The sequence below is a fragment of the Leptodactylus fuscus genome, chromosome 5, assembly GCF_031893055.1.
Source record: "Leptodactylus fuscus isolate aLepFus1 chromosome 5, aLepFus1.hap2, whole genome shotgun sequence".
Taxonomy (NCBI): Eukaryota; Metazoa; Chordata; class Amphibia; order Anura; family Leptodactylidae; genus Leptodactylus; species Leptodactylus fuscus.
This window is the reverse complement of record NC_134269.1, coordinates 44,870,358-44,895,433: the sequence shown is the minus strand read 5'-3', so window position 1 is coordinate 44,895,433 and position 25,076 is coordinate 44,870,358. Positions and strand designations below refer to the sequence as shown.

At 42.2% G+C, this 25,076-nt stretch overlaps 1 protein-coding gene across 1 annotated transcript in view; it reads left to right on the top strand.

The window, feature by feature from the left end:
- The first annotated feature begins 7,714 nt into the window (after positions 1–7,714).
- LOC142202938 (disintegrin and metalloproteinase domain-containing protein 9-like) overlaps positions 7,715–25,076 on the top strand; it is a 35,566-nt gene continuing 18,204 nt past the window's right edge. Inside the window, exons 1-10 of the mRNA XM_075273327.1 lie at positions 7,715–7,759; positions 11,244–11,364; positions 13,218–13,267; positions 13,389–13,450; positions 14,079–14,157; positions 14,756–14,832; positions 15,437–15,602; positions 17,975–18,034; positions 19,074–19,145; positions 23,970–24,142. Coding sequence (XP_075129428.1) covers positions 7,715–7,759; positions 11,244–11,364; positions 13,218–13,267; positions 13,389–13,450; positions 14,079–14,157; positions 14,756–14,832; positions 15,437–15,602; positions 17,975–18,034; positions 19,074–19,145; positions 23,970–24,142 — 905 coding nt within the window. The remainder of the gene's footprint in view (positions 7,760–11,243; positions 11,365–13,217; positions 13,268–13,388; positions 13,451–14,078; positions 14,158–14,755; positions 14,833–15,436; positions 15,603–17,974; positions 18,035–19,073; positions 19,146–23,969; positions 24,143–25,076) is intronic.

Genomic DNA, 25,076 nt, shown 5'->3' with positions numbered 1-25,076 from the left:
TCCTTACCTGGAAAAACCCTTTAAGGACATATATATATCCTCCCCTACTCTACATCTAGGTAGCAATATCTGCATGTGAATAAGGCTCTAGGAAACACATGTCCAAAGTAGACAGAAATACAATGTGTTTAGGATACCTAGAGGAAAAAAGGTGAAATGTAGTACCGTAAAAACTGTGTCTGACCCACAAGACAGAATGGCAGTTCCCGATATTAATATGTGTCTTTAGTGGAATATCCAGTCAGTGCTGCCCCCTACTGCCAAAGTTTACCATGTATGTCTGCAACAACATATACATCTACTATATGGCGATTTTGCCACAAGTAAAAAATAAACCACTGCATTGTACAGTCACAGCAAAGTGAATGGTAGTCTAGTGAATCCTATCTCCACTTTGCAGTAAAATACGTGCAGCGGACAACCTGCGATCTTCAAAGCCATTGCAGTTTTGGAAATCGCAGCATATCAATTATACCTATACCTATTTACACATGGAGACTTTACATAGCAATATCATGTATATTATTGTTTATATTAATACTAATATATATATATATATATATATATATATATATATATATATATATATATGTCCATATTAATAATGTATTAATGTGGGGGGGAGAATTGGTATGTATAGCCTGCACCATGTGTATATAGATGTGATGGATTATATCTCATGGTTCAGCCATGTCTTCTCTTTCTAGTAAATCAATGGAAGAACAAAAGGACGGCGCTCTCAGGTCCATGAGTTCTTTTCATAAATACCAGATAATTCATCTATATATTTATAATAGACCATCTACACTATAAGTGTGCTCGGTGTCTCTCTACTTTCTAGTAATCATTCACATTCATTCAAAATGGCCGCCTCCAATGCATGACAGGGCCACATCTTTAGCTTAAATGGCAGCTATGACAAATGTTGTCCAAGTATTTTGTTCAATATTAAGCAATATTCTCTTTTATGGATATCACATAGGTCAATAACAGGTGTAAATAACATTACCAAGAGGAAACATCCAAAACTAAGTGATAAAAGACTTACAGCGAACAGACAGACTGACAACACCAAGTGTGCGGACATGTCTGCCAGTTACAGTAGTCACCAAGGACAGCGAGATGGTCAGGTGGACCGTTACCACGAATCAGGTCACATGACCCAACTGCTGGGGGCGGAGCTCTACACGTGACGAGTGCAAAAATAATATATGTCAAGGGGGCACTGGCATCAAAAATAAGACCGCATTCACACTACTGTATATACATAGCAAATACTGACATGACAGATGGGTGGTTTTGTTCATTGTGTCTGCTTCCATTTATGATGTCATTTGTATTTGGATATATGATATAAAATATATTATATAGGATATTTTGCTTGACCAGGCTTCTTTTCTCCTAAACCATGCCCCCCTGACAAACAAGACGTACAAAGCATGTAAAAAATATAATAAATGTATACAGTAGTGGTTTCAGTTTTTTGTTACAAATTAAGCCAGAATTCTGGCACATTTGGTTTAGTAAATCTCCTGCTGAGTTCTTCCTTAGGCCCCAAGTTGAGAAAACGCAACGTTTTGGCCATGGTGGAAATGCTGCGGCAAAAAATGCTGCATTTTATATTATACCTACGGAAACACTGGCGTTTTTCCTATCGGTATGTAGGAAAAAACACTATGCATTTCTGCCGTGATCTTTTACGCAACATTTTTAGGCTGTGGCTTGCTACGTGGGACCTTAATAAGATAAGATAAGATAATCCTCTGAGGTGTTCTCTAGGTCTCTCCTATCTACCTGTGTGGCCACCGTGACTTTTAACCCCTTCCCGACATCCGCCGTAATAGTATGGCGCTGTCGGGAAGGACTTCCCGCAAACCGTCGTAGTACTATGGCGGCTGCACGGTGCGCACACAGAACCTGTGTGCGCACCATGCTCTGCGAGTGCCAGTATGTTATGGCTGACAGTGCCCTGTAACACCCGCGGTCGGAACCGGGTCCAGTTGCGGATGTTAACCCCTGAGATGCTGGTGGTCAAATATGACCGCCGACATCTCAGGGGTTTCGGTTTCGATCGGTCCTGATCGGCACCCCCGCAATGGATTTGGGGGGGTGCCGGTGTTGGTAATGGGAAGCCCGGGGTCTGATCAGTGACCCCGGGTCTGCCCCATCACTTCCCCCTCCACGTACCTGGTTGATCCTGCCAAAATGGAAACTGTCAGCCCCGTGCGTGTATTGCAGTGTACATGTAGTTAAGCAGTGATCATCCAATCACTGCTTCAATCCCCTGTGGGGACATAAAAAAAGTTATAAAAAAAGTAAAAATAAAAAAGTTAAAATAAGTTTAAAATAAATTAGAAATAAATACAGCCCCAAAAATCCCATTTTCCCATATAAAATGTTTTATTATGTAAAATAAAGAAAAATAGAAAAAACATTACATATTTGGTATCACCGCGTCCGTAATAACCTGAACAATAAAATTAAAACATTATTTAACCCGAACAGCGAACATCATAAAAAAACGTAGAAAACCGCACAAAATAATGATTATTCACCACCTTTGCCTCACAAAATGTTCAATAAAAAGTAATCAAATGGTCAGATGAAAATCAAAATGGTACCAATAAAAAGCAAAGGTCATCCTGCAGAAAATAAGCCCTCAACCAACTCTGTCTAGTGAAAAATAAAAATGTTATGCCTTTCAAAAGATGGCGATGCAAAAATAATTGATTTTTTTCCCTAAATTGAATTTTATTCTGCATAAATAGCAACGCATTAAAAAATAATATAAATGAGGTATCCCCGTAACCGTACCGACCCGCAGAATAAAGGTAACATGTTACTTATAGTGTACGCTGCATGGGAAAAAAAAAATGCTAAAAAGCAATGCCAGAATTGATGTTTCCTTTTACATCCCACCCAGAAAGAGTTAATAAAATGTAGTTACATAAGTTACAGGCACCCCAAAATGATGACATTAAAAAGTACATCTAATACCGCAAACACCAAGCCCTCATATGGCCAGATTGCCAGAAGATCAAAATAAAAATCTAGCTTGTACAATGTGAAGACAAAAACCCCAAAAGTCGCCAAATCATTCGGACATAAGTGGCTGCGACTAGAAGGAAATGTATAAGCTGTGCGAGCGTTTTCAGGGGACACCCCATATTTAGAGCTTATGAGAGATAATACTCCAGCGCTGATCCCCCAGAATGCCCCTCTTCCCCGTCCGTGTCATAGGAACTAGTGGGAAAGTAGAATGGGATTTGGTGTACCCAATTTACTCCGCACAGCTTACACATTCACTTCGGGGTTACTAATGCTCACTACATCACTTGATAAATTCTTCGAGGGGTGCGGTTTTCAAAACGGGGTCACTTTCTAGAGGTTTCCACTGTTTTGACACCTCAAGGGCTTTGTAAATGCGACATGGTTCCAGAAACTGATCACCGCCAGATCTGCCCTCTAAAAGCTCCTTGGCGCGCCTTCCCTTCTGCGTCTCGCTGTGCGTCCATATATTAGTTTACACCCACAAGTGGGGTACTATGGTAGTCAGGAGAACTTGCCTAACAAATTGTGGGACGCGTTTTCTCCTTTAACCCCTTGTGAATTTGCAAATTCTAGGGCTAAACGAAAATATTAGTAAAATAAAATCAAACGTATAAATTTCACCTCCATTTTGTCTTCATTCCAGTTAAGCACTTATAAGGTTAAAATACTAGGCATATGTTGCTTTGGCTTATTTAAGGGGTGCAGTTTTGAAAATGGGGTGATTTGTGGGGGGGGTTTAATACAAGGGTCTTTCAAAACCCCTTCATAACTGGATTAGTCCCTTTAAAAATGGGTTTTAGAAATTTCTTGAAAATTTTGAATATTGTTGTTTCACTTGCAAATAGAGATGAGCGAACACTAAAATGTTCGAGGTTCGAAATTCGATTCGAACAGCCGCTCACTGTTCGAGTGTTCGAATGGGTTTCGAACCCCATTATAGTCTATGGGGAACATAAACTCGTTAAGGGGGAAACCCAAATTCGTGTCTGGAGGGTCACCAAGTCCACTATGACACCCCAGGAAATGATACCAACACCCTGGAATGACACTGGGACAGCAGGGGAAGCATGTCTGGGGGCATAAAAGTCACTTTATTTCATGGAAATCCCTGTCAGTTTGCGATTTTCGCAAGCTAACTTTTCCCCATAGAAATGCATTGGCCAGTGCTGATTGGCCAGAGTACGGAACTCGACCAATCAGCGCTGGCTCTGCTGGAGGAGGCGGAGTCTAAGATAGCTCCACACCAGTCTCCATTCAGGTCCGACCTTAGACTCCGCCTCCTCCGGCAGAGCCAGCGCTGATTGGCCGAAGGCTGGCCAATGCATTCCTATGCGAATGCAGACTTAGCAGTGCTGAGTCAGTTTTGCTCAACTACACATCTGATGCACACTCGGCACTGCTACATCAGATGTAGCAATCTGATGTAGCAGAGCCGAGGGTGCACTAGAACCCCTGTGCAAACTCAGTTCACGCTAATAGAATGCATTGGCCAGCGCTGATTGGCCAATGCATTCTATTAGCCCGATGAAGTAGAGCTGAATGTGTGTGCTAAGCACACTCATTCAGCACTGCTTCATCACGCCAATACAATGCATTAGCCAGTGCTGATTGGCCAGAGTACGGAATTCGGCCAATCAGCGCTGGCCAATGCATTCTATTAGCCCGATGAAGTAGAGCTGAATGTGTGTGCTAAGCACACACATTCAGCACTGCTTCATCACGCCAATACAATGCATTAGCCAGTGCTGATTGGCCAGAGTACGGAATTCGGCCAATCAGCGCTGGCTCTGCTGGAGGAGGCGGAGTCTAAGGTCGGACCTGAATGGAGACTGGTGTGGAGCGATCTTAGACTCCGCCTCCTCCAGCAGAGCCAGCGCTGATTGGCCGAATTCCGTACTCTGGCCAATCAGCGCTGGCCAATGCATTCTATTAGCCCGATGAAGTAGAGCTGAATGTGTGTGCTAAGGTCTAAGGTCGGACCTGAATGGAGACTGGTGTGGAGCGATCTTAGACTCCGCCTCCTCCAGCAGAGCCAGCGCTGATTGGCCGAATTCCGTACTCTGGCCAATCAGCGCTGGCCAATGCATTCTATTAGCTTGATGAAGCAGAGTGTGCACAAGGGTTCAAGCGCACCCTCGGCTCTGATGTAGCAGAGCTGAGGCTGCACAAGGGTTCAAGCGCACCCTCGGCTCTGATGTAGGAGAGCCGAGGGTGCACTTGAACCCTTGTGCACCCTCAGCTCTGCTACATCAGAGCCGAGGGTGCGCTTGAACCCTTGTGCACACTCTGCTTCATCAAGCTAATAGAATGCATTGGCCAGCGCTGATTGGCCAATGTATTCTATTAGCCTGATGAAGTAGAGCTGAATGTGTGTGCTAAGCACACACATTCAGCTCTACTTCATCGGGCTAATAGAATGCATTGGCCAGCGCTGATTGGCCAGAGTACGGAACTCGACCAATCAGCGCTGGCTCTGCTGGAGGAGGCGGAGTCTAAGATCGCTCCACACCAGTCTCCATTCAGGTCCGACCTTAGACTCCGCCTCCTCCGGCAGAGCCAGCGCTGATTGGCCGAAGGCTGGCCAATGCATTCCTATGCGAATGCAGACTTAGCAGTGCTGAGTCAGTTTTGCTCAACTACACACTGCTGATGTACACTCGGCACTGCTACATCAGAGCCGAGGGTGCGCTTGAACCCTTGTGCACACTCTGCTTCATCAAGCTAATAGAATGCATTGGCCAGCACTGATTGGCCAGAGTACGGAATTCGGCCAATCAGCGCTGGCCAATGCATCCCTATGGGAAAAAGTTTATCTCACAAAAATCACAATTACACACCCGATAGAGCCCCAAAAAGTTATTTTTAATAACATTCCCCCCTAAATAAAGGTTATCCCTAGCTATCCCTGCCTGTACAGCTATCCCTGTCTCATAGTCACAAAGTTCACATTCTCATATGACCCGGATTTGAAATCCACTATTCGTCTAAAATGGAGGTCACCTGATTTCGGCAGCCAATGACTTTTTCCAATTTTTTTCAATGCCCCCGGTGTCGTAGTTCCTGTCCCACCTCCCCTGCGCTGTTATTGGTGCAAAAAAGGCGCCAGGGAAGGTGGGAGGGGAATCGAATTTTGGCGCACTTTACCACGTGGTGTTCGATTCGATTCGAACATGGCGAACACCCTGATATCCGATCGAACATGTGTTCGATAGAACACTGTTCGCTCATCTCTACTTGCAAACCTTATAAGGTCCGGAAAAAATAAAAGGGCGCCTAAAGTTTGATGGTGACATAAAGCAGAGATCTGGGACATGAGATTTATGATATAATTTTGGCGGTCTGACTATCTGTATGCAATGCACATCATTTCAAACTTTATAAAATGCTTATTTTTCAAAATTTCCATCAAATATCCTATTTTTTCATAATTAAACACAAAACATATCAACCAAAATTTACTACTAACATGAAGTACAATGTGTTACGAAAAAACAATCTCAAAATCACTTATTGACACAAGTCAGTTTTGAAAAATCGAGCTTTGTCAGGAGTCAAAAAGTGCCATTGGCGGGAAGGGGTTAATACTGGATGTCATCACTTACTTGGGTCCCAACAGTAGTATACTATGGGACTTGTGGCTGAATCCTCGGTGATCTAGTCACCTCTGTCTTATCATTAATTTCCATGTAATAAAACGGCTACAATTTTCCCCCTTTTTTTCCTTTTTTATAAAAAAATGGATATATTTACTGAATAATAAAAATGGAGCTGTTGTGAAATACAATTGAATGGGCAGATTAATGAAGACTGGCTTTGTTAACAACAGTTTTTTTAGCCTCTTACCCTTGGTTTATATCTGCGTTTGGTAATCCATTCGGGGAGTCCGCATGGGGAGTCACCCCCCCCCCGAATGGACTACCGAACGCATTTGCAAATGGTGTGCAGTGAAAGCACATAGATCCCCATAGACTATAAAGGGGTCCGTGTGCTTGCTGCGAGATCTCCACATGGAAGATGCGGGCAGGAAAGTAGATTGTGAAGTACTTTCCTGTCCGCATGTTCCCTGTGGAGATCTCACTGCAAGCACACAGACCCCATTATAGTGTATGGGGATCTGTGTGCTTTCACTGCTCACCGCTTGCAAATGCAAATGACCACAACGTGAATAAATAAAAGGAAAAAAGTAATACTATATGCTAAAAATATGTTAAAAACTGATGTTTTCCTCCACTTTTTCTACATTTATCCAGATATTTTTAAAAAAAACTTCAATAATAAGTGATAAAGTCACTGAAAATAAACACAAAACTGTTTCAATTACCCCCAGTTATTTACCAAGAAAAGTGGCCCAGTCATGAAGTAGTTAATAGTTATCAATGATTCCAGCTTGTTTAGGGTTAGTTTGGTAGTTTCTGATATTTGATATTTTTAGTTATTAGTAGAAGGTTATGTCTTAGCTAAGTTTAATCTTTAAGTCATGAGAGCTTGTATTATTGGATGGCGGTGATAGACGCCATATAAATGACCCATGAAGCTACAGTATATAATGGCCATTCCCTACAGGCTGGATCATGTGATTGGGAATAAGTCACATGACACTGAGATGCCGAGCAACGGACTCACCCGTAGGGCTTTAGTCCCCTGGAGACCCTCATCGGCAGACATGTCGGCTCCGCTGGTTCTTGTTGTCGCAGTGATATATCTGACAGTATGTCATCATCATCTTATGTTATTTTTACTTGTGTATCCAGGATAGGAATAACATCATCTTATAGGGTTTTCCTGGATTTTACATCCATGACCAACCCGAGGATTGTCCAACAATATTTGATTGTTGGTCCCCATTCACTTGAATAGACTCAGCTATGGTATCAGTCACACACATACGGGGTCAGGTATTATAATGAAGGGTTCACATATATATATATATATATATATATATATATATATATATATATATATGCTATAAATTCAGCCCTATATCACACCAGCTTCGGTCAGTATCACCCATTTTTAATTATAGAGATAAGGAACACAAATGGGCGCTGTAATTTTACACAGTGATCATAAATGAGCACTTGTTATTTACATTGTGTGATACGAGAAATCATGGGAGCCATCTATATATCTGTTCTCCAGGTAAATGTATGTACTGCGTGTGTACTATATATACGCTACTATACAAAAGTGTGAGGCCGGTGTGGAACAAATGCTTCAAAGTAAGAACGCGTTCAGAAATAGAAGGGTTAATAGGTTATTTTTTTTCTCAATTATCAAAATGAAGTGAATGAAAAAAAGAGAAATCTAAATCCAGTAATATTTGGTGTCACCTATGCCCTTTGGAGGAGGAGTCCTGGAAGTGATGATACGGCCCCCACAGAGCCCTGATCTCACCATCATCCAGTCTGTCTGGGATTACATGAAGAGACAGAAGGATGTAGGACAGTGGATATAGGCCTACATCCACTGAAGATCTGGGCTTAGTTCTCCAAGATGGCGGGAACAACCTCCCTCCCTGCAGAGCGCCTTCAAAAACAGTCTGCAAGTGTACCAAGAAAAACTGATGGATGGCAAAGGTCACCCCAAATATTGATGGGATTTACACTGTACATCTAAAAAATTATAATATATAGTAATATATTAAACGTCCAAAATGCACCACTCCAAAATTGGAGTTGGGGGAAATTATTAAGACTTGGTTTCCTATACTAGTCTTAATATAAGGCCATACTGGCACGAGGCTTGCCTGAATTATCAAGAAGCTCTGGCCTCTTAATAGATCTACACGAGTCACAAAACTTTCATATATAATTCCCACCAGCTTTCTGGCTTGAGTTATAATACATAAGCCAGAGCCCCACTTTTCACCCCACTTCACCAACATTTGCAGAAAATGGCGAGTGAGGTGCAGAAGGGGAATTGTCGCACATCTACAGCACAAGAAATAGCAATGTGCCAAAGATGTACCACAATGACACCCATGTACGCCAAAAAAATGGGTTAATAATTCCCCCAATGAGTCAACACAGCACATGCATATAATGGTGTTTTATCACAGTGCTATCTTTTTTTCTTTTTTCATCTATGTGTGTGTGTGTGTATATACAGTCCTATGAAAAAGTTTGGGCACCCCTATTAATCTTAATCATTTTTTGTTCTAAATATTTTGGTGTTTGCAACAGCCATTTCAGTTTGATATATCTAATAACTGATGGACACAGTAATATTTCAGGATTGAAATGAGGTTTATTGTACTAACAGAAAATGTGCAATATGCATTAAACCAAAATTTGACCGGTGCAAAAGTATGGGCACCCTTATCATTTTATTGATTTGAATTCCCCTAACTACTTTTTACTGACTTACTGAAGCACAAAATTGGTTTTGTAACCTCAGTGAGCTTTGAACTTCATAGCCAGATGTATCCAATCATAAGAAAAGGTATTTAAGGTGGCCAATTGCAAGTTGATCTCCTATTTGAATCTCCTCTGAAGAGTGGCATCATGGGCTACTCAAAACAACTCTCAAATGATCTGAAAACAAAGATTGTTCAACATAGTTGTTCAGGGGAAGGATACAAAAAGTTGTCTCAGAGATTTAACCTGTCAGTTTCCACTGTGCGGAACATAGTAAGGAAATGGAAGACCACAGGGACAGTTCTTGTTAAGCCCAGAAGTGGCAGGCCAAGAAAAATATCAGAAAGGCAGAGAAGAAGAATGGTGAGAACAGTCAAGGACAATCCACAGATGACCTCCAAAGAGCTGTAGCATCATCTTGCTGCAGATGGTGTCACTGTGCATCGGTCAACAATACAGCGCACTTTGCACAAGGAGAAGCTGTATGGGAGAGTGATGAGAAAGAAGCCGTTTCTGCACGTACGCCACAAATAGAGTCGCCTGAGGTATGAAAAAGCACATTTGGACAAGCCAGCTTCATTTTGGATGAAGGTCCTGTGGACTGATGAAACAAAGATTGAGTTGTTTGGTCATACAAAAAGGCGTTATGCATGGCGTCCAAAAAAACAGCATTCCAAGAAAAACACTTGCTACCCACTGTAAAATTTGGTGGAGGTTCCATCATGCTTTGGGGCTGTGTGGCCAATGCCGGCACCGGGAATCTTGTTAAAGTTGAGGGTCGCATGGATTCCACTCAGCATCCGCAGATTCTTGAGAATAATGTTCAAGAATCAGTGACGAAGTTGAAGTTACGCCGGGGATGGATATTTCAGCAAGACAATGATCCAAAACACCGCTCCAAATCGACTCAGGCATTCATGCAGAGGAACAATTACAATGTTCTGGACTGGCCATCCCAGTCCCCAGACCTGAATATCATTGAACATCTGTGGGATGATTTGAAGCGGGCTGTCCATGCTCGGCCACCATCACACTGAACTGAACTTGAATTGTTTTGTAAAGAGGAATGGTCCAAAATACCTTCATCCAGGATCCAGGAACTGATTAAAAGCTACAGGAAGCGACTAGAGGCTGTTATCTTTGTAAAAGGAGGATCTACTAAATATTAATGTCACTTTTCTGTTGAGGTGCCCATACTTTTGCACCGGTCAAATTTTGGTTTAATGCATATTGCACATTTTCTGTTAGTACAATAAACCTCATTTCAATCCTGAAATATTACTGTGTCCATCAGTTATTAGATATATCAAACTGAAATGGCTGTTATAAACACCAAAATATTTAGAACTAAAAATGATTAAGATTAATAGGGGTGCCCAAACTTTTTCATAGGACTGTATATATATATATATATATATATATATATACGCACATATCTCAATCACCAAAATAGACTAAGCGCTTTCCGTCTGTGCATTAAACACAACAATCCTTTTCTTGGCAAATGTGCTTTAAAATGAAGCATCTTACACAGTGTTATTACTCTGGGAGCAGCAATATTGTATTTGGCATGAGATGGTGCTATGAGATCATTTAAGATAATAGAAAACGGAATAAATTGCCACGGGGGAGCTGAGGATTGGTATAAGGCACGGAGCTCGATTCTGCCTGCAGACAATAATTCTAGATATCACTCACTCTCCAATGGCAAGCCTCCTGTTCTTTTCAATAAATCATGGATGTACACGTATGCGCCTATTTTTCCACATGTTTAAAGACTCCTCTAGGTGTCATGGGATCATACTTTCTTTATGACTGTAATAATTTGTTTATTAGGTGGTGAAAAGTCACAATATGCAGTTCACTGATGATCTGGAAATTGTGGAAGGTGAAGGAGACAGCCCACAGTGGAATAAGAGTCAACATGAAGGCAATGAACTACTGTCATATATAGAAGGTACACAAGTGTAGACCCCAAATCTCCCATCAGGATTTCCCTATTACACAGCTTAATATTCAGGGCAATTATCATGAATAAGTTCTCCCAGAAGTGTTCATCCCTGATAGCTGCCCTGTCTAACCTGCGACCGATGAACATAAGACGAGTCGGCTCATTGCATGTTTAAGAGATTTAGATTATCAGCCACACATTACGTAACATTCCTGACTACAGTCCATGCAGCCAAATGGATCATTTCCTTGGTATCCGCCTGTATATTTAGGTTGATGCAAATGAGTGTCAATCAATGTGTTTGTCACTGATCAGCACCCATCCTGGCTGGGATTGGTGTAATAGGGTCTTAAGTTGTGTAATATCGTTCTTAGTTGCCCTTTAATTGTTAATATGCTGCTCAGAGCGGTATAACGCTCCCTTTACTGATCCTCCCACACAGTATACTGTCTCCCTGTTTCATACAGTACGGGCCCCTATTACAGGCCCCCACATAATATAGCGCCCCACAAACAGACCCCCACAGAGGCACTGTAGGCCATTACATACTGGATTATTTCAGCAGTGTAATGCTATTTCACTGTGTTATCCTTGTTTTTCCCCGTATAACACACTGACCCATTCATTTCCAATGGGCCTAAGCACACAACTGTGTATTTCACGGCTCCATGTGTGGGCCAAGAGTCTGTGCCACAAAAATCAGAACAGTTCCTATTCCTGTACGGTTTGAATTAATGGGGTTGCTGAAGAAGGCCAGTTCAGTCATGGTCGATGGCCTGTAAATGGTCATGTACAAGGAGCCTTATACATCCACATACATGGAAATATTTTAAAAAAAGTTATGGGTGTCTGTATATAGGGACTCTGACATTTAAGGGGTTAAAACGTTAAAAAAAACATATATATTTGGAATCCCAGGAATAGTACTGACCCATAGAATACAGGTGACTTATCATATTGGCTGCAGAGTGAACGCTGTAAAAATGATGCCCGTAGGAAAGTCGCACAAACGCAGTTTTTCTCCAATTCCGTCCCTTCTTGGTTTTTGTTCTAGCTTCCCAGTACATCTTATGGAACATTAAATGGTACCATTACAAAGTGCAAGTAATTTATTTGGCAAACATTAAATTAAAAAAAAAAAAGTTATGAGGGGTCAAAAAGAAAAATCGAAAAATTCCCTGCAGTGGATAGGGGTTAAAAACTTATAACTTGACTTTTCAGTAACAGAAGTTTCAGTGGGGGGCGCCACAAGAAAGGTCTTTGAAACGTAGTAGTAAGGTCAGTTACAGGCGACCGGCCGGCCGTGAATTAAAAGCACGGGTGACACACCAGGGATACTTGGATGCCCCCCGTTTGTCGCCCGTGCATGGACCGTGCTTCCGTGGCTCTTTTCATTGAATGAATAGGAACCACGGAAGCAAAATAGGACAGGAATAGGACCTGTTCTATATTTTGCGGCCTGGACTGTCAGCTCGCGCACGGCGCAGTGAATTTCACGGCTGCATGTACGGGCCCATTGAAATTAATGGGTCTTTGTGCTATACATGAAATACATGGATATCACACTGAACACGGCCACAGTCGTCTGCCACCGGCCTAAGAGATAGAAAAAAATGGTAATATGAGTACAATCCCATTTACAAGACTGTAGATATTTGGGAGTAGATCCGTAACATTCATTATGTCTGACATCAAAAGATGACACAGTCACACATTAATACCAAGTATGATAATATGATGTAAGCTATTGGTAATCTTCTCTCCTTAAAGAACTAGTCCATTTCCTCCACAGTATATAGCATCCAATGTTTTACATATGTGGGACCCACCTGTTACTTACTGCCTTGTCTCCCTTTTAGATGTCAACCACATAGTGATCCCCATAAAGCTGGAAAATAACAATTCTAAAGTAAGTTATTAAACATAATACAGTAGATAAAGTTACATAGTATAATATAGCAAGTCCAATGAATGGTTATTTAGTACTACACATCAATGATGTAACATTATTTCTTTTTACAATTGTGTAGGAGCTGTCATATATGATCCCCCTGGAGAAGAACAATTATATCTTACATCTAGTACATGATGCGTGAGTATTCCAATAATGTAACATTGTATTTAAGACAGAATGCAAAAAAAAAATCTCAAAAACAAGGATATTTTGTATGCACGGAAAAATATGAAAGTTACTAAAACTATTCTATGTCATAAGGAACTTTCACCAATGTCAGAAGGGGAATGGGTTGGTGTATTGCTTACCCATGCACAGGTGAAAGGGAGATAATATGGAGTAACCCAACCTGCCCACTATATAGGACAGATCAGTGGGTGTGCCGGGTGTCAGCCCCAGCACACCAGTCCCCGGTATTGATCATCTGTCCTAAGCTCAGATCCATTCAAGTCAATGAGACATTGCAGTAACCTCCCCAGTTAGAATAGGTGATCTATAGTACTCATTGGAAGTAAAAGGTGGACACATCTGTATTGATGGCCGGCACCTGCCTGTACTGGAGATCACTGGAGGTTTGGTCACTTGCTCCACTGATCCCAAAATTACCAATCATAAATCGAGCCTATATGAAGCAACTGAGATTTACTAGCGTCCTGGACAACTGGCCCTAATAGTGCTGGCGACTGTTATTTAGCTATTTTGTTTCATATTTCTACAGCTATATTCTATTTGGCTCATGTAAGTTCATGTATTATTTCCACTACAGAGTGCTTATGACACCAGACTTCAAAGTGTTTACCTATAGTAAGAACCAACAGTTATATTCCTATGAACCTCATATTGCGGTAAGTCCTTTCCAGTCTTTCTTCACATACCCAAACATTAAAAAGGGTTAAGCCATCAAATATTTATCCATTCTCCATAGGATAAGATAAATTGCTGATAGGTGTCACTGGGATTCACACCAGTCCTGAGAACGGGGGTGTTTTACCCTACTGGGAATGCAGTCGTGGGAGAAGCAGACAAACAGAGATGAGCCCCTGCCCCATTCACTTCAGTGGGAGTGCCAGGGATAGCTGGGTGCTATACTTCAGCTATCTCTGGGAAAACTCTCCCGCTCCCAGGATTGGTGGGTATCTCAGCAGTCACAACCTCACCGATCATCAGTTTATCCACTATATTGGTGGTATGAGCCCTTTAATGATGTCATGTACCATAAAATGGAAGATCACTGACCGCCACCCTGCCAGGAATAGGGACCAAGCACCGCTGTTGTTGGTATTGGCAGAGAGCCCAACCTCAGTGCATATGGTAGAAAGGTGTCTTGGGAACTGTTATTACTTCGATTTGGCGTATATCTTCCGGATTATACATTGGTTTATACAGGATTATACATTACATATTGGTTGTAGTTATATATTATTCTATTGCTTCTTTTTGCAGACGACGTGCTTTTATCATGGATACATAGAAGATCATCCACACTCAGCAGTGGCAATAAACATATGTTCTGGGCTTAGGTAAACAAGCTTGTGCTCCGTTCCTGACTATTTGATGTAAATACATGGGCTGGATTCACATTTATGCAGTTTTATCTTGTTTTTCTTGTGTTTTTCTAAAAAGCAGTGAGCAATGAAACCACATGGACCCCATAAACTATAATGGGGTTTGTGTGTTTTCCACGCAGTGTCCACACGAATTATGTAGGGAGAAAAGTACTTCACGCAGCACTTTTCTCTCTGCATGATTTGTGCGGAAGCCGCACGGAAAACACACAAACCCTATCATAGTCTATGGGGTCCATCTGGTTTCAATGCTCACCGCTTCTTAATGCATTCGATATTCCGTTCAGGGTGTCCCCAAGCGGAACAACACCCAACCACTATACACGGCACACAGCCATCTGATTCCCGTTCCATGCACTGTATAGTAGGGAAACTGGATGTACCTCCAAACAGCTGATCCATGCAGGGGCTAGCTGCCAGCCCCCCACCAACCAGATATTTATTTAAAGAAAAATTCTTAGACAGCCCCTTTAAGTATAGCTGATGGGAATATACTATGGTTTAATGTTTATAGTATCCATGTTGCATATTAGACTCTCCTTGTATCTTCCTGCTGTAGGGGCACCATGTACACAGATCACTTTATGTACATCATTGAGCCAGATGGACCTCTGCAGGATTTTAGGCACATTGTGTACAATATTGAAGCTTCTGAACCTGATGTAAACTGTAACCTACATATATCCAGCAAGGAAACTATGGGAGCAAACACTGACAATGCAAAGGTAGAGTATATCTAATCTTATTGTCAGAGCCCCACCACCACTTCTGTGGACAGTGCTACTGTACAGAACATGGCAGCAGATGGAGACCATGTGACCCCAGAGGTCACCCAGCCTTCCCTAATGTGTCTGCACTCTTTTCCAGAGTGCAGCATTGTACTATGGAGAAGGCTGTGCGATGTAATAGTCACACGGTCCTCCAGCTGCCGCCATGTTATGGATGGGAGCCCTATCCATAGAAAACGGAACAAGGGTAGGACAACCATCAATTGTGGCTCTATATTAGCATATAGACTGAACAGAAAAGAGTTTATAGAAAATGGAAAAGCCCTTTAAATAGACATAAGTCTTAAAAGTTTAGGTACATTTAATAGTGCATTGGAGGTTTAGGTAAAAAAAGAATTTCTGCCATTTTAATGACTATATTAAGGAATTCCATAACTGAATATTTCAGTTTTATTATTGCTCCGCTTTATGGCATTGTAATGTATAATGTGTATTTTCATGTTCCCTATTTCTGTGGCCTGTCCTCACTGTGACTAAGGAGGCACAGGTGGCACACAGATGTCATCCACACATATCACAGCTCACCAAACACACACAGATTTTTGTATGTCGTCTTAGAAATAGCTTTGTTGCCATAAGCTGCAAGGATGTAGATGTGAGATGCAATGGTGTAACTAGGAATGGGCTCCGTGGTGAACTTTTGACATGCCTCCCCCCCCCCCCCCTAATGACCCTGACCGAACGCCTCAAACCACCCCCCCCCCCCCTGCTGCTTTCCTGCACACGCACTATTATGCCCCATAGTGGCCCCTGTACACTGTATTATACCCTATAGTAGCCCCTGCACACAGTATTATTCCTCCATAGTGGCCCCTGCACACAGTATTATGCCCTGTAGTGGCCCCTGCACACAGTATTATTTCTCCATAGTGGCCCCTGCACACAGTATTATGCCCTATAGTGGCCCCTGCACACAGTATTATCCCCCATAGTGGCCCCTGCACACAGTATTATGCCCTATAGTGGCCCCTGTGCACAGTATTATGCCCAATAGTGGCCCCTGCACACAGTATTATGTACTGTAATACATAATACTGTAATAAGTTTGCTGCCTGGGGAAGAAGGGGTTACAGCACTGAAAGTGGCATTGTAACCCCTTCTTCTCAAACAGCAGAAAGAGCAGCAGGCGGCTGCCAGGACAGTACTGTGTGCTGACAGCCTGCCCTGCACACATGGGTTAAACTGACCAGTCTACACTCACCCTTCAGAAGACTTCAGCGCTGCGCTGCTCACTGCATAAGATGAATCCCCCGACACTATCTTCTTCCTGCACAATGTCTCCGCCCCTCCTCCATTGTCAGGACGCACGCTGAGGCTCTCCCTTGCCCGGAACCCGACACCTAAGGTGGCCTCGGACCTCAAAAAGTAAAGTTTATTTTTTATTTCTTTTTTTTGGTGTATTAACTAGTGAGGGGGCCCGGGCCCCCTAAGGTGTTGGGCCCTGTGGCAGCTGCTACCACTATTACCGTGGTAGTTACACCACTGGAGAAATGTCTTTCTATTAGACAATGGCACAGCCTGTGCAACCATTGCAATGGCATGATACAAAATATCGTAATAATTCTTGTCTGAAGAAAAATGGATCCAAACCATGTTCTACACAAGTCACCTATTTATCACCAGGGCTGGGATTAGAGTCAGGCTAGGGCTACACAATGACACATGTCACGCAACCAAAAGTTGCACAACATAAATATCACATTGCCACATTCAACATTATGCAACTGCAACACAACAATTGCAAAAAATCCAGACTGGTTGGATTTTGGTCGCTTGTGACTTTACAATGGACTTCGTTGGGAAGTCTCACACACCATATCTGTGACTTGCCATTGTATTAACAACCCAATCTCAGCTCTAAAGTCGAGCAGTAAGTAGCAGCCAAGTTTCATAATTGTTTTAATCACAACTTTTTTCATTTGGAATTAGAAATAACCAAATGAATTTGTCAAAGATTGTCAGGGGATCAGAAAGATCAGTGGAAACCAGATTCCCACATGTCAGTTTGTGAATTGATGTAGGGTTGGGGGGATATCGTCACTCCATAGGGAGAGACCACCATTTAGGTGTGTGGAGTCTTATTAAGCCATTAGCGCTCCACTGTGCAAGGGAGCATGGGAAGAATATGCAAATCTGACTTCCATGATGTAATTAGGAAGTCGGTGCCTCATCATGGAAGATAGACTTGCACATCCTCAGTGAGCGCCCTCTATTGGTGTGTATGATTGAGGCACTGACTTCCTAATTACATCATGGAAGTCAGATTTGTATATTCTTCCCATGAATTGATTTATGATCTTTATTTGCAGAAGACACATGAACGGAGAATGGCATACTTGGAGCTATTTATGGTGGTTTCTTCTTTACAGGTATGTTCTCTACATGTGACATTGTATAGTTATAGCACTTATGGGATAAAGGCACAAGAAGCGCAAAAACAACAGAAACTATGTACCCTCTATCCATAGGATAGACAATAAATATATAAATGATGATTTGTGGGGTCTGGCTGCTGAGATCCCAACCAATCCTAAGAACAGGAGGTCTTTTCTGCCCACTGCACATTCAGCCTGACCGTAGGTTGCTTGGCTTGCCATCCAAACTTGAGCTTGCCATCCAACAAGTGACACACTTGCACTTGGATACGATATGGCTGAATACACAGCGGAGAATAAGGACCCCCATTCTCTGGATTGTAAGGGTCTCAGCATTCAGACCCCTGTCGATCAGGTATTTATCCTCTATCTTATTGCATAACCCTTTTAAACCAGTTTGACTGATGTGACTACCGTAAATCCATATTCTGCAGAGTATATCAATGGTATATAAATAATAACCAGAATCAGATGTAATACATGGCCATACATTTCTGTCCCCTCTTTCTGCTCCATTCTTCCAAGTGTTTCCATTACATTTCGATGCTGGGGGTCTCTCATTCTCAATAACAGAGGCTGTCACGCAGCTGTTCAGCCATGGAAACTAAATCCCCAAAGCTCCCAACAAACAGTTCTTGTGCTGATATTGCTTGAGTGACCATTCCTAACCCAGGACAGATGTTCCTCGTACTGTACTTTACTAGCAGGAAGATATTTGATATCTGACCAAAAATGTGGTTCATAAGCCATTGTACTGTAATGACTTTTGTATGACTGTATGTCTGATTTATGGCCAGATTTACTTTCACAGTTTACAACGTAGATAATGTTCAGTGTACGTATAAAATATGTTGTTATACTACAAAGATGCCTGTAGAGGGCAGCAGCTGCATATGTAATTGTTTACTTAAGTCGCAGAGCATGTCCTCATTCCTAAATTGCATTCAAGTCTAATATAGTATAATAATGTAGTGCTGTATTATATAGTATTACGGAACTTTTTACATATGTACAGCTATGTTTGTCTCTCCAGTTCCAATTCCATGATGAGAACGCCACGTATCTGATTGAGAGCATGCTCGAACTCATTAACCATGTCAATACTGTAAGTATGACAAATGCAAACTGCCCGTGTTGAAAACTAGAGATGAGCAAATCGATCTAACAAGAACTGAATTCATTACCAATTTCCTAAAGTTTTGGATTCCAGCAAATCTGAAGCTTTTGTCCCAAATGAATAACTGGATATGGCGGCCACCAATTTAAAGATCAGAAGAACAAGGTTCACATGACCTTGGGTATTGAGTTGGTGGGATTCCCCATAATGCCTTCAGACAGTCTTTTCTCTACCGCAGACAGTCATGAGGGACTCTGGATCAGTCGCAGTCATATATGTTGCTGTCACTCTGCCATTACTAATACTGTTTTGATAGCAAAGGTCTTATAGGGAATCTGTTAGCAGGAAAATCGGTGTCATACTTTGTTTCTGTATCTCTCATTCTCCTTTATTGGATTTCTGGAAACAGCATAGCTCAGACCTACACTGGTTGGCGCAAAGGTAGGGGGAACTCACGTTAGCGATATGCGCAGGTCCCAGAGGTGGGACCACATCTATCAAACATTTATGGCATATATGGACATGTGAGGGGCAAGAGAGTATGCCAGGGGCCAAAGAGCCTGTGAGGGACAAAAGAATACGTAAGGGGTAGCAGAACATGAGCATCAGGAAAGCAAGTGAGAGGCAAGACAGAGTGTGGGCGCAAGAGACCATGTGAGAGACACAAAATCTGTATACGTTTGTGTATATATGTGAGGAGTATACACCTGTCCCTGACTGTACGTGTCCTTGCCCCCTATGGCAGGTTCCTTGCACTCTCCGCTATTGCCAACCTATGTGTAGACCAATTTTGGTCCAGTAAATCATTGGGCACCAGACACTTGTTTTCTGGCTTCTCTTCACTACCAATGACCCTCTCACTACTTTTCATAAAGGGGTATTCCCATGAAGATTATTACATTTATATTTATAGACACCGTATATACTCGAGTATAAGCCTAATTTTTAAGCACAGTTTTCGTGCTGAAAAAGCCCCCTGCTGCTTATACTCGAGTCAAGCAAAAAAAAAAAAATTATTATTTTTTTTTTTTTGGGGGGGGGGTGTCTATGAGCAGCTGCAGTAGTAATGTATAGAATCTCCCATAAAATAGTGAAAAAAAGAAGCTTTAAAAAAAATATATATATATATATATATATATATATATATATATATATATATATATAAGTTGTAAATCCCTCCTTTCCCTAGAATACATATAAAAGTAGAAAATTACTGTGAAACACATTATACACATTAGGTATCCCCGTGTCTGACAGTGCCCGGTCTACTGAATATAGGGTATCTGCAGTGCTCCTCTTCTGTCGGGAAGGGGTTAATAGGAGCAGTGCAGATCCCCTATATTCAGCCAGTCTGAATTCCAAGTGGGGGGAAAAAAACAGTCCTCCAGCTCAGGGAAGGAGCAGACAGACAACCAAAACACCCCCTCCCCAGCACCCAGCAACTACTGCACCCAAAAACTCCAACCATTTTAATTTTTGAAATTTTCCAGTAGTTGCTGCATTTCCCCCCTAGGCTTATACTCGAGTCAATAAGTTTTCCCAGTTTTTTGTGGTAAAATTAGAGGAGTCGGCTTATACTCGGGTTGGCTTATACTCTAGTATATACGGTAATTAAAAGTTTTACATTTGTGCAAATATAAGTAGTTAAAAATTTTGCAGAGTTTTAAATATTTTCTACAACTATCTTCGTAGTGTAGTCTGTTGTCTTGTTCGGTTGGCAATGGATACGACCATGAATGCAGAACCCAAGCCATGATTTCATTATTGTGGCCAAATTATCAGGTAGGGACACTATGTATATGAGACGATAACTCGGTACAATAAGGAAATCATAACTGAATTTCCAACCTTAGAAAGGTCCAGCATTCATGGTCGTGTCCAATTGCAACTGATCAAGACAACAGATTGTCAGTAGAGATGAGCGAACACTGTTTGGATCAGCCGATCCGAACAGCACGCACCCATAGAAATGAATGGAAGCACCTGGCACGGCGACTGGCCGCCGGAAAAGTGTACGTGCCAGGTGCTTCCATTCATTTCTAAGGGTGCGTGCTGTTCGGATCAGCTGATCCGAACAGTGTGCGCTCATCTCTAATTGTCAGGACATGATAGTTAGAGAAAATCTTTAAAACTCTGCAAAATTTTGAATATCTACATATTTAAAAATGGTTAAGTTTGTGGTAATACCCCAATAAATCTAATGGAAAAAATCATGATGTATACATCTAACTGAAGCAAGAAACAGATATTAGCGAGCCTTACGCAGTGCTGCTTTCTATCATACAGCATTTACCATATTTTTTGGACCATAAGACGCACTAAGGTTTTAGAGGAGGAAAATAGGGAAAAAAAATTTTAAGCAAAAAAAATTGGTGAAATATTTAATAACCAAATAATATAATATTTCACCAATGTAAATAGAACCGGGGGCTTTCGGACACAGGGATACCAAATGTGTACAGTGGGGCAAAAAAGTATTTAGTCAGTCACCAATAGTGCAAGTTCCACCACTTAAAAAGATGAGAGGCGTCTGTAATTTACATCATAGGTAGACCTCAACTATGAGAGACAAAATGAGGAAACAAACCCAGAAAATCACATTGTCTGATTTTGTAAGAATTTATTTGCAAATTATGGTGGAAAATAAGTATTTGGTCACCTACAAGCAATCAAGATTTCTGGCTCTCACAGACCTGTAACTTCTTCTTTAAGAGTCTCCTCTTTCCTCTACTCATTACCTGTAGTAATGGCACCTGTTTAAACTTGTTATCACTATAAAAAGACACCTGTGCACACCCTCAAACAGTCAGACTCCAAACTCCACTATGGTGAAGACCAAAGAGCTGTCAAAGGACACCAGAAACAAAATTGTAGCCCTGCACCAGGCTGGGAAGACGGAATCTGCAATAGGCAACCAGCTTGGATTGAAGAAATCAACTGTGGGAGCAATAATTAGAAAATGGAAGAAATACAAGACCACTGATAATCTCCCTCGATCTGGGGCTCCATGCAAAATCTCACCCTGTGGGGTCAAAATGATCACAAGAACAGTGAGCAAAAATCCCAGAACAACGCGGGGGGACGTAGTGAATGAACTGCAGAGAGCTGGGACCAATGTTACAAAGCCTACCATCAGTAACACACTACGCCGCCAGGGACTCAGATCCTGCAGTGCCAGACGTGTCCCACTGCTTAAGCCAGTACATGTCCGGGCCCGTCTGAAGTTTGCTAGAGAGCATTTGGATGATCCAGAAGAGTACTGGGAGAAGGTCCTATGGTCTGATGAAACCAAACTGGAACTGTTTGGTAGAAACACCACTTTACGTGTTTGGAGGAAAAAGAATACTGAGTTGCATCCATCAAACACCATACCTACTGTAAAGCATGGGGGTGGAAACATCATGCTTTGGGGCTGTTTCTCTGCAAAGGGGCCAGGACAACTGATCCGGGTACATGAAAGAATGAATGGGGCCATGTATCGTGAGATTTTGAGTGCAAACCTCCTTCCATCAGCAAGGGCATTGAAGATGAAACGTGGCTGGGTCTTTCAACATGACAATGATCCAAAGCACACCGCCAGGGCAACGAAGGAATGGCTTTGTAAGAAGCATTTCAAGGTCCTGGAGTGGCCTAGCCAGTCTCCAGATCTCAACCCTATAGAAAACCTTTGGAGGGAGTTGAAAGTTCGTGTTGCTAAGCGACAGCCCCAAAACATCACTGCTCTAGAGGAGATCTGCATGGAGGAATGGGCCAACATACCAACAACAGTGTGTGCCAACCTTGTGAAGACTTACAGAAAACGTTTGACCTCTGTCATTGCCAACAGAGGATATATAACAAAGTATTGAGATGAAATTCTGTTACTGACCAAATACTTATTTTCCACCATAATTTGCAAATAAATTCTTACAAAATCAGACAATGTGATTTTCTGGATTTGTTTTCTCATTTTGTCTCTCATAGTTGAGGTCTACCTATGATGTAAATTACAGACGCCTCTCATCTTTTTAAGTGGTGGAACTTGCACTATTGGTGACTGACTAAATACTTTTTTGCCCCACTGTATGTGTTTCACAGTAATGTTTTTGTTTTATATGTATTCTAGGGATATGGGGGTGATTTGAACATATATATATATATATATATATATATATATATCATCCATGGATGGAAAGAGACACCCTGCAGTGAAGCTATGCAAGAAGAGAAAAAGGGGCGGGCCAGCGGGTGAAGGAGGTGTGGTTTTCTAAGCAAACTTGAAAACACGCCTCTTTCACCTGTCTGGCTCGTCCCTCCTTCACTGCCTCTCAGATCTGGCTCCTGCAATGAAGCCACACAGGCAGGGAAGTAGGGGCGGGCCAGACGGGTGAAGGAGGCGTGGTTTCAAGCTTGCCAAGAAAACCACGCCTCCTCCTCCCGTTTGGCCTGCCCCTCCTTCCCTGTCTGTGTGGCTTCATTGCCAGAGCCAGATCTGAGAGGCAGTGAAGGAGGGGCGGGCCAGACGGGAGAAAGAGGCGTGGTTTTCTCGGCAAGCTTGAAACCACGCTTCCTTCACCTGTCTGGCCCGCCCCTACTTCCCTGCCTCTCATATCTCGCTCCTGCAAAGACGCGACACAGACAGGGAAGGAGGGGCAGAGCAGGCAGGCACCGTGCTGCTCTCCTTTTGATTCTCATAGACAGGACACAGACGCTGCACACGCTGCATTCGGACTATAAGACGCACACACATTTTCCTCCCATATTGGGCGGAAAAAAAGTGCGTCTTATAGTCCGAAAAATACAGTTCTTCATGTACTGTATATTCCTCCCCAGGTCTTCCAGCCTTTGAACACTCAGATAGTCCTTGTGGGTCTCGAAATCTGGTCCAAGGGGAACCTCATTTACACAGAAAGAGAGTCAGCCAAAGACATCCTTTCAGATTTCTTGGAGTGGAAAAAGAAGTCCTTGGATGATCGAATAACCTATGATGTTGTGGGATTGTCTTTGTAAGTAAGAACAAGAAGCGGTGCTGGAATAATAAAACTGAATGTATGCACACTGGGGGATTTGGGAGTTTTAGTGGTACCAACAATGGCGTACATGCATAAACTATTTTTATACAGTGTGGGGAACAAAGGCCAGAGTAAGGCAAGAAATGAAAAGGTTTATGACCAGTTATCAAGGAGGAGCAGGGAAGCCTTTTACTATGAGGCCCTACCTGCACAGGCTGCACCATTCCTAAACTCAAAGCCATGACCATATAAAACGAATATTTAGGAAAATGTATATTGGAGAATATATTAAAGTGTACCCCCAATTATAAAATACACATGGAAATAAGAAACTTTTTTTAAAAGAATCAAGTTTTCTTCTCCATTTATAAGGCTGCTTCTCTCCTCCTTTCCTTTACACAGACTCTAATCTATACTAGCACCTCTACATATATATTTACATGTACCTTGTGTGGGGAAGGTAGCACGGTAGGAGCAATGGTACGGACCCAACCAGTCAGAGACAGGGACACAATGTCTGATGCAAACAGGTTTATTTGGAAAAACAGCAAAATAAATAAACCTTCACTTCAGGCACAGAATAAACAAAATAAAATACAGCCTTAACGTCGGGCAAAAAAAAAAAAAAGTCAAACAAAACCCTGCTTGTCCGAGCTTGAACTAAACAGTAAAAAAATATATATGTGGCTTACTACCAACCATACGAACAAACAAAGTAGAACTGTATGGTCTCACCAGACTCTCAGTATTTCAAGACAGACCCAGGCACCTCCTCTCGCTCTCAGAATCTGCCCTGAACTGCAGGCTCTGTGGCCTTTTATGGCCCGATAACGAGCCTAGGACCCACACCTGGGGCGGAGGCCTCATGACCTGCACTGGACTACACATATTTCAGAAACCTGGAGGAGATATACCAGGACTCCAGCAA